Here is a 15547-nt window from a genome sequence, read left to right as displayed (position 1 = left end):
TTCTTTTTCAAACATACACAAAAGCTTGGGTGCATACTTCACTCAATTCTTACTGGACTGTAAACTCCTCTTTTTCTTCAGAACCACCTTTACATAGATTGTCTTGCACTATTTTCCCTGATGTGACATAGCTCTTCACTGACATTCTTTTTTAAAAGAAGCATTTCTTAAAGACAGTAGTTGGTTTTGTTTCTCCGACTTTGTATGGGTAGTGCGTACTTGGCACATTGCTTGAAAAATAGAAAGCACTCAGATAGCCGATGAATAAATGAATGAGCCTTTGTTTAATTCACAGTTGCATTTATCTCTTTCAGTACCGGAAAGCATTTCTCATTTAACAAACACTTACTGAATACAGTATCATTAAAAAAAAAAAAAAAAAAAACTATAAATGTGGAAATTGGTATAAAATAATTCCCAGCATCAAACAATCCAGGGACATTATTAAAAGGAGATAAAGTTTACAATTGTAATTATCACAAGTAGATATGGTTAGGAATATTATAAAAGAATATGAAGAGGGTTGGCATTTGAACTAAACACCACTTTCTACTTTTATTGATGGTTGTTTGAATACTTCTCTTAAACAATTAAAAAACTATTGAGAAAATGCATTAGGAGAAATAAAAAAAACTGAGAATGAAAGTCATACAAGATAAATATAGTTTTTAGACCATCTATATGGTAAGAGCAAATAAAAATGAAAAATAATAGACTTAATTCTCCCTGTTGAAAAGGAAAGAGACTTCTCCTCCCTCTCTCTTCTGAGAGCATTAACTTAAGAAAACTTGCCATTATAAGTACTTTCTCCACTCTTTGAAATGTATATGATTCTTTAGAAAATGAAATGGGCCTTTTATCAGGACTTAGAGGCCATCTTTTTACAATGTAAATATCACGGGAGATAGCAGCCGCATCCCAGTTTCTGTGAGAGGCAGGAGCTTAACTTTGGTGGATGCCTTGCACCAAGCTGCAGAACTACCTCCTGTCAAATAGATATGAGAGGTTTTATTTCTCTTCTGTATGAAGCTAATTAACAGCCCAATTACCAGGTGAATCTATGATGAACTATAAGTGACAAATGGTGCTGTTAAGTCCTCTTACTTAAAGGATTGATACTGTTTGTTTTTGTGTTCCCACCCAAATCTCATCTCAAAGGGTAATCCCCAGGTGTGGAGTCTGGGAGGTGATTGGATCATGGCAGTGGTTTCTCTCATGCTGTTCTTGTGATAGTGAGTGAGTTCTCAGGAAATGTGAGGGTTTTATAAGTGTCTGGAAGTACCTCCATTTCTTCTCTTTTCTGCCATCTTGTGAAGAAGGTGCTTATTCCCCTTCTGCCATGATTGTTAAGTTTCCCCAGGCCTTACCAGCCATACAGAATTGTGAGTCAATTAAACCCCTTTTTCCTTTATTAATTGTCCAGTCTCAGGCAAGTTCTTTATAGCCGTATGAAAACGGACTAATACAGGGCTAGTTATTGTTTATTTTGAGAATATGCATGCAATAGGTTGTATTTGTTTGGTTATATTAAAAAAATGAGATTTCCCTTTGTCTTTACAACTTTTTAGTGAATTGACTACGATAAGAATCACATTCTGGTTTAATGTTTATTCAATAATGAAATGGTTTTCTTCCTTTCTATTTTTGTGGAGAGGTTTTCTGGGAGGGGGCAGATTTCGTTTTTAATTATATTTTCAATATACCATATATCTTTGATCCAGGAAGCAAAAAACAACCTGTAATTCTCCTTAATTCTTCTGTATAAATGAACGTGCAGGGCCAAATCTTCTTCTACCTATAATCACCCATCCTGTAATTTAGTAACTGTATACTGTTCATGTACAGTGCTTTCTTTATTTTTCCCTTAATTTTCACTTCAAAAATTCTGCTATTTTATACCTTGCAGCAAGACTGCAGTCATCTATCTACCTATTATAACAACCATTGCAAATTATAAGTAAATGATTGCCTCAACCACTGAGGCAGCCAGAGCTCAACAAACTCAATAGGCAGCTGTAGAGATACCTGTGGGGCTAAGTGAGGAGGACAATCAAATGGGTGAAACCCTGACCCCCATACTGCTATCTATTTTATAGCAGTCAGGGGTCAGGGTTTCACCCCATTAGCTTTTTTATTGCATAAAAAGTGATCTAAGTTTTATCTCAATTATAATAAAAAATGCTTGCTCTTAATGTTTTAAAAATATGGCCCCAAATTTGCTTTGTCCCAAAAAAAAATATTTGTGGGACAATAGGCTTGACAAAAAATGTGAGGTTGACCCTATCTGGGTACTCCATCTGAGAAGCCACAGGATGACTGAATCTTTTTTTTTTGAGATGGAGTCTCGCTCTGTTACCCAGGCTGGAGTGCAATGGCTCCATCTGGGCTCACTGCAACCTCTACTTCCTGGGTTCAAGCAATTCTCTTGCCTCTGCCACCTGAGTAGGTGGGACTACAGGCATGTGCCACCACACCCAGCTAATTTTTGGTATTTTTTAGTAGAAACAGGGTTTCACCATATTGGCCAGGCTGGTCTTGCACCCCCAACCTCATAATCCACCACTTTGGCCTCCCAAAGTGCTGGGATTACAAGTGTGAGCCATCACACCTGGCCAGACCGAATTATCTTAAAATGTGCTGAACTCTCTTAATGTGTGAGAGGTAAGAATGAATAGGAATCAGCTTTGAATCACGAGAAAAATGTTAAAAGGATTTGACATTTCTGGAATACAGAAGACGCAGGCTAAGTCTTTCCTGACATGACAAAAACTAGAAAATGTAGCCTATCATAAACCTTTGAAAGTGTCCTGGTTAGATTTGAAACATCAAGTCCAACATGTACGTTATATTGACTTTGAAAGAAAAGTCAAGAAAGAAGTGGCTAGAAAAATGTAGGCACATTAAAATTTTAGACATATATCCAAGCAGAAAATTTAGATAAAATGCTCAAGATTCATGTTTATAACACAAGGAGGAAGAAAAAACCTTCAGAAAAGTTATAGCTAACAAATCTTGCAACTTTTCTTCGTTGAATCTGACAGGTAGGTTTCAAAGATAAATAAATATGGAACCGCTCAGTATGGGTAAAATTTTTGATGTTTAAAGTAAAAAAAATTATTCTAAAAAGATGTGTATGCTTCCTATTTAGGTCATTATTCTGTATAATTTAATTTTAGATATGTTCTTGAATATGCTAACAGTTGTCAACTGGAGACTAGATTGGCCATCATGAAATCCCTTTGCCACTTAGTTAATGCTTGAATTGCATTCTTTTCTTTTGAGTTGGCTGCTAACCCAAATTTCCAGTGTACCTTGTAAATAAATGACAAGTTAGTTACTAAGGAGTTAATGTTACATCTATTATTTACACTTATCTGGAAAGATGCTCCAAAAGAACTCTATGTTCTAATATTTCTCAAACTGTTTTCTCAAGAACACCAGTATCACATGGAAATTAGGAAAAGGCTATACAGTTTATAACTGTCTCCTTAAATTTATAAAAAAAAATTAAAGATCATTAAAATATTAAAATCTCTAAGACAAGATTTCCTTACCATGAGCATCACAAACATTTGGAATGCTTGCTAAAATTTACATACCCAACCCCATTCCAAAGCTAATATGCCAAGATCTCTGGGAGCAGGTTCCAGAAACCTTCATTTTAATTATTTTTCAGGTAATTTTAATGTGCTCTAAAGATTGAGAGCCACTTCTCTAAAAATATTTTCAGTAAATATGCTTATTTATTAACTCAGAAATTCAGAAATAAATTTGGTCACAGTATATTCTTCCTTTAAGATCCTGTTGAACTAGTTTTACTTTGACACACTTTGGAAAATGCTGCATATTTAAAAACATTTATATTAGTAAATCATGAGAATTTCCATGGTATTTTCTCACAGTTTCCACAATCACAATGCAATAATCACATTTTTTTTGAAGAACATTGTAAAGAAGAAACTTCAGGCAAAACATCAATTAAAAGGGATAGAGTAAATATGTTCCATGTTTTTCCACCCTTTTTCCTTTTTTTCTTGGATAGAGTAGAACTCTTCTTTTACATGCATTCCTACCAGGCAGTTAAAAAATGACTAAGAAGATGAGGGATCAATACCTCACATTATATCTTGAATACTATAGAGGCTTGTCATAATATTTGAGAATATCAGCACTTCTGCCAGAGTTGGACTCTTTCATGCTACCAGGTCTGACAAATTTCTCCATAGTTTTGAATTGCACTTAGTTTTCACTTATATTCATTTTCTAGAGGCTCTTACTTGGCATTCTGTTTGTGCTAAACCTTTTAAAACTTTCACACAAGAGGAAGCATATTAAGATGCACATCAGTATACATGTTCATGTCTTCAATGTGAGTAAATACTTGCATAGTAAGAGCATTGTTGAATGTTACTGTGAGAAATGATGGAGGAAAGTGACACATTCTACATAAAACACAAGATACTCAACATAGGGAAACTGAGGTCTATTCAATCTTTACTTGTCTAAAGGAAGGACTGAAAAATCTTTGAAAGAAGCAGTCCTCCTATTACCATTTATTTCTTGTTATTGAGGACAGAATTAAGAAACCATCCTGGTTGCATTAACCTGAGAAATGACTTTTTGCTAATGACTATACAGAGAAGGAAAATTTATATACATAGAAAATGCTGTACGCTCATATATTCTGCCTTCTGCGAAAATAAAAACAGTTCTGCCCACACATATGAAATAAGAAGTGAGACTGATCTTGGGTACTGTTGTAAGTCAAAATTGAAAATAACTGTTTTACTCTCCCACTAGGCAGGTCCACCTTGAAATGATACAGTGTCTAGAGAATCAGAAAGTTTGCCAAATTAGACAAACAAATTAGGAATAAAAAAATAACTGTCCAGAATAATTGAAGTTTTGAAAGAAAAAGCATTTTCTCTGCAGAAGTGGTTGCATTTCTTGCTGTAAGGTGATCCAAATTTAGACTCGTTTTAATACATATTGAGATAAAATAAAGTAAAATTTGAAAGTACCTGAAGGGCATCCTGATATTCAGCCTTTCTGCATACTTGCACAGCGTGTCCCATGGAATGTGAATTTTGATAAACATAATATCGGGGCTTGCAATAGCTGGCTGCAAATGATAGCAAGATAGGCAACATTATTCAGAATTAGAGCTGATGATATCATGCCATAGTTTTATTTGGGAACAACAAACATTGTCCCCTTGACTATGAATGGTCACTGTCACTGATTTAAAAGAAATTTACATGGCTAAAAATTTCTTAGTGAAGAAAAACCTTGATAAAAATGTAATAATGACATTATGTACACGAAATAACCACCTAGGTGAATTAGTGCATTTTCTTACATTGATCATTATCAACATGCAGAATCCCCAGTCAGCACTATCAATCATAAACCAATTAAGAATGTGAAATTATTTTTGAAGGGCTTTTTATCATAACCTCATTCCTGTTAAGAGGGGAAAGAAACACTGCCAGTTACCATCAGTCATTTATTAACTAATTGATTAATTTTTCTACCACATTTTATTGAGTAACTACTAGGTCCTTAAACTATGTGTTTGGTCCTGTGATAATACTGGAAAAAAACAGAATATAAATCATACAAGTCTGTTATTTCATACAGTTGTCATATTTGCTTTCTTTCTTTCATCTTTGCATCTATTTTTACTTGTATCAAACAAATAAGATTAAAGTGTTTTTGACTAGACAAAAGGTTTTTAAGCAGAGTCAAGTATGCATAAGAATAATCTAAAGAGCTTTTACAAAATGGGGTACTCTGATTTAATTCTTGGAAATTCTGTGATTATCTGCATATTTTGATCATACTGCTATACTGAGATAATCTGATACCCTTCTGAGTAAGAGAATCATCACAATTCTTAGGTTTGGTTCAGTAGTCTAAAACAAATAAATAAATGACTACCTAGGCATCATATATCACTCATATTCATATTCAACCCTACTTTAAAAGGAAGCCAACACAGTTATTTCCTGAAGTTCCTACAATATCTGGGGTTCACAGAGCATGGGACAAGTATATATCCATTCTAACAATGAAGTCCACAGAGCTTATCCTTCACATGATTACAGGAGCTGAACATCTGAAATATAAGAACTGTTGTTTGCTTCCTTTTACATGTACCCACCAGGTTACACACGGCTCAGCTCCATTTGATTAACACTGTTCATTATATTTCCGTTAGATGTAATTTATCCAGAAATACATGAATCTTAAAAGCTCAAGAATAGTGTAGAAATTATTTGATTTAATTCAAAATCATATAGGTTTTAAAATTAAACTATAAAGTTTTCATATGCATATATTACTATAGCCTCATATTTTAAGCAGGGCTAGTTTCATGGATTTGCCAGATGATATTTTATTTTTGTGTTACCAACATTTTATTTTTTTAATTTTTTGAGACGGAGTCTTGCTCTTGTTGCCCAGGCTGGAGTGCAATGGTGCAATCCAGGTTTAAGTGATTCTCCTGCCTAAGCCTCCTGAGTAGCTAGGATTACAGGCATACACCACCATGCCTGGCTAATTTTGTATTTTTAGTAGAGACAGGGTTTTGCCATGTTGGTAGGCTAGTCTCAAACTCCAGACTTAGGTGATCCAGACTTCAGTCTCCCAAAGTGTTGGGATTACCAGTGTGAGGCACCTCACCCAGCTGTATTAGCAACATTTCCAAACAGTATTTAGAGAACCAATGTCATTGGACTAATATTCAAACCTAGAAGACATCCTGGCTACCCTTTCCATTGGGTAGTCACCTTCATAGACCAGAAGTTGCCAGTTTGTTCCATAGAGTATTAGAAACACAGAAGTGGGGGCTCATTCCACGATCAAGTAAATTTGGGGTTTCTCATTAGAGGACTTCTGAGACACTTTAATATGGATGCATTTGCTAAAAATATCTAGGCAGGTGATAAAGTATGCTGAATTTCCAAACTTCTGGATCACGGATTGTTTTTAATCCCCATAGCTTATTGAGGTACTAGTATTTTGCAAATCACCATGGGAAAAACAGCATAAGATGCTTTCACGTCAGTGCAAATTCCAAAGGACTTTTCCTATTTAAGTATATTCATTTCAAATTAAAGACAAAGAATTATTAAAATGAAAATTGACAATGCCAAAGTAAACATACTATGTCTCAAATATCTATGGGTCTTTGAATTCAGACCAAGGTTAAACATATTATCTATGCTAGGGAAAAATACATATAAATTTTTAAAGTGACCATTGATTCATTCAAATAACCATTTGTTTAAAAATGTACCACCCAGCTGGAAATCTGTCACTGATTAAAGAAAAGAGAAGATTGTCATGTTATTTCCAGTCTCTTTTAGTAAATGTTCCAGATTTGGTGGAAAGGTTTTTGGGCAGGAATGATACTGATGAGAAAATCTTTTTAAAACATGAAACATAAAGTGTAAACATTCATCTATTTGAATGACTCCTTCATCCCCAGGGTAAGTGAAAGATGTGTTAAATTTTACTATAAATCTTCCTTCTTTAACCTTACAAAAATTCTTAGGTAAGATGACAAAGATCCTTTGATTGAAATTACGGTGTTGGCTACCAGTGTTACACCACCTTGCCTCTCACCAAGCACAGTTTAAATTTCCTCAATCTTTATTGCCTACTTGGAAGAAATCATATGGTATAAATGAAAAAGCATGGTATTTGGAATCACAAAGGCTTAAGTACATATTCCATCTCTACCATTTACTAGCTCTATGGCCTTAGAAAAATTACTGAACCATTCTTATCTTCAGTTTTCTCATCTGAAAAATGAATGAACTTATCTCTACCTCACAGAGTGTGAATGTTATAAAAGATTGGGCACATCATAGTGCTCATGCCTAATAAATTTTCCAGAAATGTTTTTTTCTCAGTTGACAGCAAGCCTCTCAAATCAGAAACTACAAAAAATGATGATTAATTTCAAAGCTTGAATTGTTCTGTCTACTCCATTTGCCTTTGGTAGAGCCTCTTCCTTGGCTCTGTAAACCTCCTTGAGTTGCATAAGGATAAAGCCAGTATTCATCTATGATTTGGGAAGAACTCTGAAGTACAGTGACCTGAATCAAGGTTTAACTTGATGAGTTAAACATTTTTCTCTGAACTGAGCATACATTTTATTTAAAAACAAACAATTTCTCTAGAGTTTATAGTTTCTTTGGAAGATTTGTCTTTTTTATCTTTATGTATTAAATTGTTCTATGCCTATACTTTACGTTTTTGTTTCTGAGTAGATGTAAGTTCTTATTCAGAGATTACTCAAGGAGAGAAAAACTGACACCCTGAAGATTACAGAAAATCTATCCAGTCCTCATTTTCCCCAGAAGCTGGAAGAGTGACCTTCATGAAGATGAATGACTTAAAACAAAAACCAATCTACACCCAGACTGAGATGTTTGACATGTAGGGCCAAGACCTTGAGAAGACACCAATCATTTGCATTCTCCTAATGGTTCCATGAGGGGTTTGAAAGTAAAATTTCTGTTGTGGAATAGATAGATCTTGGGACAAGAAATAATTTTTCAGGAGCTGGGCCTTATTCTGGTATAAATGGAGGTCTCATTCTCCTTTAGGGCATCATAGTTTCTAAAGTCTAGGCATGTTAGTTGCCAGAGTACAGTAGTAGCATGAAAGAGAGACTGATAATGTGATGAATGTTGAGAGAGATATGGGAAGGAATAAGCTCCACAGCAGGAAAACCTGTGTCTCCTACTACTGGGGTTATTCCTGATTTGTTTTAATTTACAGTACATATTGCCAGATTCTGATCCTCCCTACCTCCTTCACAGCTATCATTCTGGTTTATATCATCATCATCTCTGGTCAGGACTCCTGCAGTACCTCTGCTCACACTCTTGTCCCCAGTGGTCTATTCTTTGCACAAGGGTCAGAATGACCTATTAAAATGTATCTCGGGTCATGCCATTTCTTAGAACCCCATTTCATTCAGAGTGAAAGCCAAAGTTTCTTCAATGACTTACATAGCCTTTTATAATCTTACCCTCGATATCTCCATAACCTCTACTGCTATCCTTTGTCTCACTCATTTCACTTGCATCCCATTTGGTCGCTTGCTAATTCTTGTCTGCCCTTGCCTTATCTTTCTTACACACTCTCTTTTCTGTAGTATTTTTACCTTCATTTGCTCTGTAAATGCCAGCAGAGAAGATACCTTGTTTTGTTTATGTATCCCTAGCACCTAGTTCTGTGCTGGACATATAGTAGACATGCACTAGCATTTATTAAATGGTTGACTATGTTAACCTATTTTTAGAACACATTTTATGTAATTTACATCTAAGCCAGTGTCATGGAGACAAGAAAGCAAGTAAGCCTGAACTATTCTGGAAGAGTGTACTGTGTCAGGATTCAAATTAGCATCATGAACAGTATTGGTTACTAAGTCATTACTGTCAACATCTAAGAGGTAAAATAATCTAATATACTTAAATAAGGAAATGCCTTAGAAGGATGTTTCTGCATTACAATAACTACCATCAATAAGTGAAATGCCAAGCTAAGTGCACACACATAACATTTCTCATTTTGTATGTCTTAAAATATATAGAGATTTTATCAGCCAACATAACCTTCTTTTATAACTTATTTGACTTAATTTCTCTTTTTCTATACCTCTACTTAAAAAACAAAACAGAAGAAAAGAAAAGTAGTTTCATTCTCTTGCAGTTACTGGGCAGGGGGCTGGTGTGGGAATGATGCTGTCAGGGAGAAAGATTACCTTTTCCCCAAGAATCAAAAGCTGCCAATCTGGCGCTATTCTGTTCAGCTCTGATGAAGGCAAGCTCCTCAGAGAACGAAACACCCACTACCTTCACACTTCACATTATTATTTAATTATTCCACCCCAAATTCCCAAGAGGCAGGAGATTCACTCTTGAGAGAAGAGAAAAAAACTTAGGTTTTTACAAAGTCACTCTGCAAATTGTTAGCACAGCATGGAAAGAACATAGGATATGATAGCTCATAGCTTTCAATCTAAGAGAAAGACAAATTGCTGATAGAAACTGCATCTCTAGTGCTACCCATGATCTCTGTGCATCCAGTCTTGCTCTTCAAATCTATGTTCTTTTCAGTTATCCAAATTTATCTTTTTTAAAAACAAATGTGATCACAATACTAGCTTGCTGAAAATTATTCAATACCTTCCCATTTTTCTTAAGTTAATGATCAAAAGTCTTAAACTGCAAAAAAGAATGACTTAACTGTAGTCATTCTTTCCAACCTCTTTTAGTAACCTGCTTTTTCTGGTATTGAAAAATATCCATGTCCTTTCTCCTACCACCATCTTGATCTTTAATTGACCTATGCTGAGGTGGGATCTGACATTAATAGTTTAAACGATCACCACGTGACTCTAATATACAGTTCAGTATTGACAACCCCATCTGGTCCCTTTATTCACTTACATTAGCTACTATTCATTTTTCATATCTCAATTAAAAGTTTATTTTTAAAATTTCTCTTTCTTTTCGCCTTCCCTCACCCTCCAGACCATATCACGACCCTTGTTACAAGCCATTTTAGCACCATTTACTTTCTTTTTAGGCCACTTGTCACAGTTTCTAATGATAAAGGTTATCCTAGTAAAGAATTTTAAACATTGTATTAGTAAGTGTAGATTGAAAGCTACCTTGGGTCAGATTATCTTTCCTATGCAGTCTCTGAAGTACTCTCTTATTTATGCAAGTATTAGTCAAGTGGAAAGAATGTAACAAGATTTTTTTTGTTTTCTTAATTTGCAGAACTTTCCCTTGCTTGGATAGGCAGAGTTTTTACAGTGGTTTGGGTAAAATTACATAAGTCTTCTATGGCCTTTTCAGAGGGAAGACATAAAAATCTCCCAACTCAGCTTCAAAACGAATAATATCTGTTCTGGAAAACCAGAGTAGCTTTAACCTTTTCACTGTTGGGAAAGTAAGTCAGAGGTACACAGTTGGGAGGACACAGAAAGTCAAGACTGGTAACTTGTGTTCAACACAATGGCAGCAATCTGCAGGGATGGCTGTTCCAACAATATGCAGTTGAGGTTGAACACACCTGATCATGCTGTCCTGGCAATTTATTTAACAGTAGGAAACAAATCCTAAGAAGCTGAATGTAGACTCAAAGAGCTGTAATTGTGGAGCCCAGAATGAGAAATCTCTCTGTTCAGGAATAACAGCAGACAAATAGACACTGTCCTGCTGAGAGTCAATCTAAACAAAGACATCATTTGGGAGTGATTTAAGAGGGAGAGCCCAAGATTGAATAGATTTCCCTTTAAATTCAGAACAGGACCTTTTTTGGATGAGTAACATCCTGTATTATTCATGGGAAAAGTTTGGAGGAACAAGGAAAAGGAAGACTCAGAACTGAGAATCTGGGCTTTCTGGCAAGAAAAGTAGGTAGAAGCTGGGAGCAATACCTATTACAAACATACAATTTTCATGTCTGACTCCTTATATTGACTGTAAACTGAGTCTAGGCAGAGATTTTGTCTAAGTTAATCATATTTCTCAGCAGCTTACTCAGTGCTTGCCAAAAATAATTTGCTAATGAATAAACAGTTGGAGATAATGTGAGAAAAATACCAATATCATAATAAGACCTATGTATAAACTGCTCTGGGAGCAGATGAAGAGTGATTAATTCTATTTGTATGGAGGAGGAGTCACAGGATATCAAAAGAATAAAAGTCTATTGCAAGACTGAGTTCATGAGTTTTTCTTTCAATAAATACTTCTTTATTTATTTAGCCACCAGAGATGAGGGGGGTATTTTGGGTTAAATTTCCTGGAAGAGGAATAATAAACAACTAAAGGAGTCAACAGAAAACTGAAGTCAGGATTATGTTTGCCAGGCTCTATAACCCTAGGGTGTGTGTGAGTAATTTTTTTCTTGTAAAGAGTCAAATCATGGTGTGTTTGTTATTTTATATGTAACGAAGGGTTTCAATAACTATAAATGGATTAGTTTGTCTAGGGCTACCCCAAACTGCAGTTTATTACTTCCTAATGTGTGTTCCTCAGAAAACTAATTCCAGGAGACGTTCTGTAGGGGGAAAGGGATTTCAGTGTTATATCTAAGTGCCTACTAACACTCTGATAAAGCTTATTAGCAAATTGTCTAGATATTTCATCAAAACAGGTTTTTTTCATTTTACTTTGTTGCTCCTATTTTTTACAAAACTAGTTAAAACCCAATGATAGGGATGGATGTGGTAGCTCACACCTGTAATCTCAGCACGTTGGGAGGCTGTGGCGGGCAGATCGCTTAAGGTCAGAAGTTCAAGACCAGCATGGCCAACATGGTAAAACCACATCTCTACTACAATACAAAAATTAGCCGGGCCTGGTGATTGGTGCCTGTAATCCCAGCTACTTGGGAGGCTGAGGCAGCAGAATCGCTTGAGCCTGAGAGGCAGAGGAGGTGCATTGAGCAGAGATAGCACCACTGCACTCTAGCCTGGGTGACAGGGTGAGATTCAGTCTCAAAAAAAAAAAAAAAAAAAAGAAAAGAAAAGAGACAAACAGAAAAAACAATGGTAGTAATTTAGGTGTCTCTGTAAGAGTTAATTTTCTTTTACTCAGAGAGGAACAGCTGACTAAATCCCTAACCTGTAATAATACGTATCTAGTAAAAAGCTGAGTTGGTTCTAAATGTAATAGCAGTTTAAGATATCTGTAATATATTGCTAAATGACAGGAATGAATAGCAGAATAATATATATAGAGAGATATGTGTATGTATGTATGTATGTTTATGTACACATATATCATCTATATCATCCATGTAAATGTGTGTATACACAGATCTATGTCATATATATCATGACCAATTTTGTATAACATTTTATATATTTGTATATACATAGAAAATATATTGAGGGTCACCCAGCAAGATAAAATCAAGTCACTAACAAGACCACCAAAGGAGAGAAGGATATGATTTGAGAGAGTATAGATACGGACTTTGAGTTTTTATTTTGTACCTATCTATATTTCTAATTTTCTACCTTAAAGTTTCTTCTTTCTGTAATGTGATTAATATGTGTTTTCTACAACCACACAAGGTATAACTAAAATAGTGAGAATGTTTTCTAAAAATTTTTCTCTGATACTAGGACCATGGGGGATATGTTTTTCCTTCTTTCTATTTTTTTTCATAGTGAGTTTTGATACTGTTATTGTTTAACTAGAAAAAATAAATTCTTCCAAGAACCTTTTTTAAACTCACAAAAGAAAAAGATTTGGGAAGAAAATTATTTAGAGTTCTAGCACTAAAATATAGACATTAATAGTTGGCAAACTCTTCTCTTTCAAAATTTTATTTTTCTTTACCAAAGTTTTCTACTTTATATAACTATAATCATTCCTTATTCAGTTTTTAAAATTGCAAAAATAGTCATGTCCTTTGAAAATATTTAAATTGTACAGAATTTGTAAAGACTAAAATGTGAATACATATTTAATGGGGCTATGTAAATGTATTTATTTAACATTTGGTAGAAAAGAACTATGTCTTTTATAAAGTCATGTGATGCATATTTTCCTTTCTAAACCATAAGTGATGATATCTGTTCCAACACATTTTATCACATAACTAACAATAGTAAAGCACCTACCTCCTTCTCCAACATCAAGCCTTCTGCTCTGAGGTTCTTTTCAAATGTGTTTCTTTTGTCATATTGTATATTTGTCTTTCTATAAACCAAGATGTAATCGATTCTTTTTTTGCCATCTTTGAATAGTGGTCCACTGGATGCTATGTAATTCATGTCATTCTGCAAATAAAGCAATGATTGTTAATGGTGTGGATTAGATAAGTACATACATTTTTCATTATAGTTACTTTCATTTGAACACTAGCAATCAATATCAAAAAATTTACTTTTAATACTGCTACTACTACTACTGTGAGATATGGAAATACAATTAAAGAAAGTTTACAATCTACTCTAGGAGCCATATTAGCAAATGATGTTCCAGGAAATAAAATTAGGTGATCTGATACCTGAACGTGGGTTCTGTGGTACTGGCATAAAAATGCATATGTTTTATTCAATAAGACCCATGAAAATAATATATAACAACAAATAATAAAATAATTATTTACTATTTTATTTAATCATAAAATAATGCTCACATACATTGAGTATTTAGTAAACATCATGACCAGATATAAGTGCTTTCAATACTTTATCCTATATACTACTCACTATGTGCATTTCAAAGATAAAGACACTAAGGCTTAGAGAACATAAATACTAAGAAATGAAACCAACTTTATTTCCTGTGTTGAATAACACTCAGTCCAGGCATTATTTTCTTAAATCCATATTTAGTAATACTGAAACCAAAAAATAATCCATAAACTATTTGCTTTGGGAAATACGTTTTCTAAGAATATATGACTGCAAACCAACTAAAATAGCTTACTTTTCAAAACAAATTACTTGATCAGCAAGACTGCTCTAGGGCCTTCATTCTGTTGTACCCACCAACTTAAGCTATTTTAGTGAACTCTGCCCAATTTTCAACCAAATTCCTGCCTTATAAGACCTACCTTAAAATTACCCTGTCTGGGCTGTGAGAATCCTTTGAAAACTCTTCCCTAACTTCATTCTTCTGAAACACTACTAAGACTATCCATGTGGTATTCTTATTTGCTGTAAGTAACTTCAATAGGTCAGCTTTATTGATCACATTTTCCTCATGGTAGTCTTAGTGGGGGTTTTCCAGTATATTGCCCAAGATCAATGAGGAACCAAGACTTGAACCTAATTTCTTCTGACTCCAAGTTCATGTTCATAACTATTATCTACCTTATTCTTCTTTCTCCACTTTCCTTCAAACTATTTGGACATCTGTATCGACTCTCTATTTAATGTTTCCCATACAGCCATTCTTCAGATTCAAAACACTTTCCAACATCTGGGGAGATATTAGATAATGTCACACAAAGCCATTTCAGACTAATTTGGAGGACCATGACTGGGGCATATATGCAACTCCAGGTGAAAGAAGTGAGGACCAGAGCAACCTCACTTCTGGAAATAAAGGCCAACAAGTCATTCAGGTGAAGAAACATAAATAATATCCAAGAAATACTCACCCTACAGTGACAGGTTATGTTATCTGAGGAGCCTCTAGCGGACTCTGGCTCTTCAGAGAGATGAAGTTCAAGTGTGTAAATTTAGTAATAGAAACCTCCAAGTTTGAGAACAAGAAAGCTTTACAGTCTTTCCTTCAATGAATGAAAATGTTTTGAGATTTCCAGGATTAATGTGGAATCCTGGAAGATTCCACAGGATCTGGAAAGGACTATAAAGTGACTAAGTAACTAATATCAGTGGAACAGGGCCTTGTAATTCCATAAGAGAGTAATAATGACAGTAGTAGCTATCACTGATCGAATACTTATTATGGGCCATACATTATGCCAAGTGCTTCAAAATGTTAATTCGATTACCATAACTCATGAAGGTAGATATTGACATGAA

At 34.7% G+C, this 15547-nt stretch overlaps 1 protein-coding gene across 6 annotated transcripts in view; it reads right to left on the bottom strand.

The window, feature by feature from the left end:
* ANO3 (anoctamin 3) overlaps positions 1–15547 on the bottom strand; it is a 436084-nt gene that overhangs the window by 118395 nt on the left and 302142 nt on the right. For all 6 annotated transcript variants that reach the window (XM_054242186.2, XM_054242187.2, XM_078339269.1 and 3 more), the window contains 2 exons: positions 13670–13828; positions 5022–5122 (listed from right to left, as the gene is read on the bottom strand). In XM_054242186.2, coding sequence (XP_054098161.1) covers positions 5022–5122; positions 13670–13828 — 260 coding nt within the window. The remainder of the gene's footprint in view (positions 1–5021; positions 5123–13669; positions 13829–15547) is intronic.

The sequence above is a fragment of the Callithrix jacchus genome, chromosome 10 (assembly GCF_049354715.1).
Source record: "Callithrix jacchus isolate 240 chromosome 10, calJac240_pri, whole genome shotgun sequence".
NCBI lineage: Eukaryota > Metazoa > Chordata > Mammalia > Primates > Cebidae > Callithrix > Callithrix jacchus.
The sequence above is the reverse complement of the archived record's forward strand: the minus strand, read 5'-3'. Positions and strand labels throughout refer to the sequence as shown.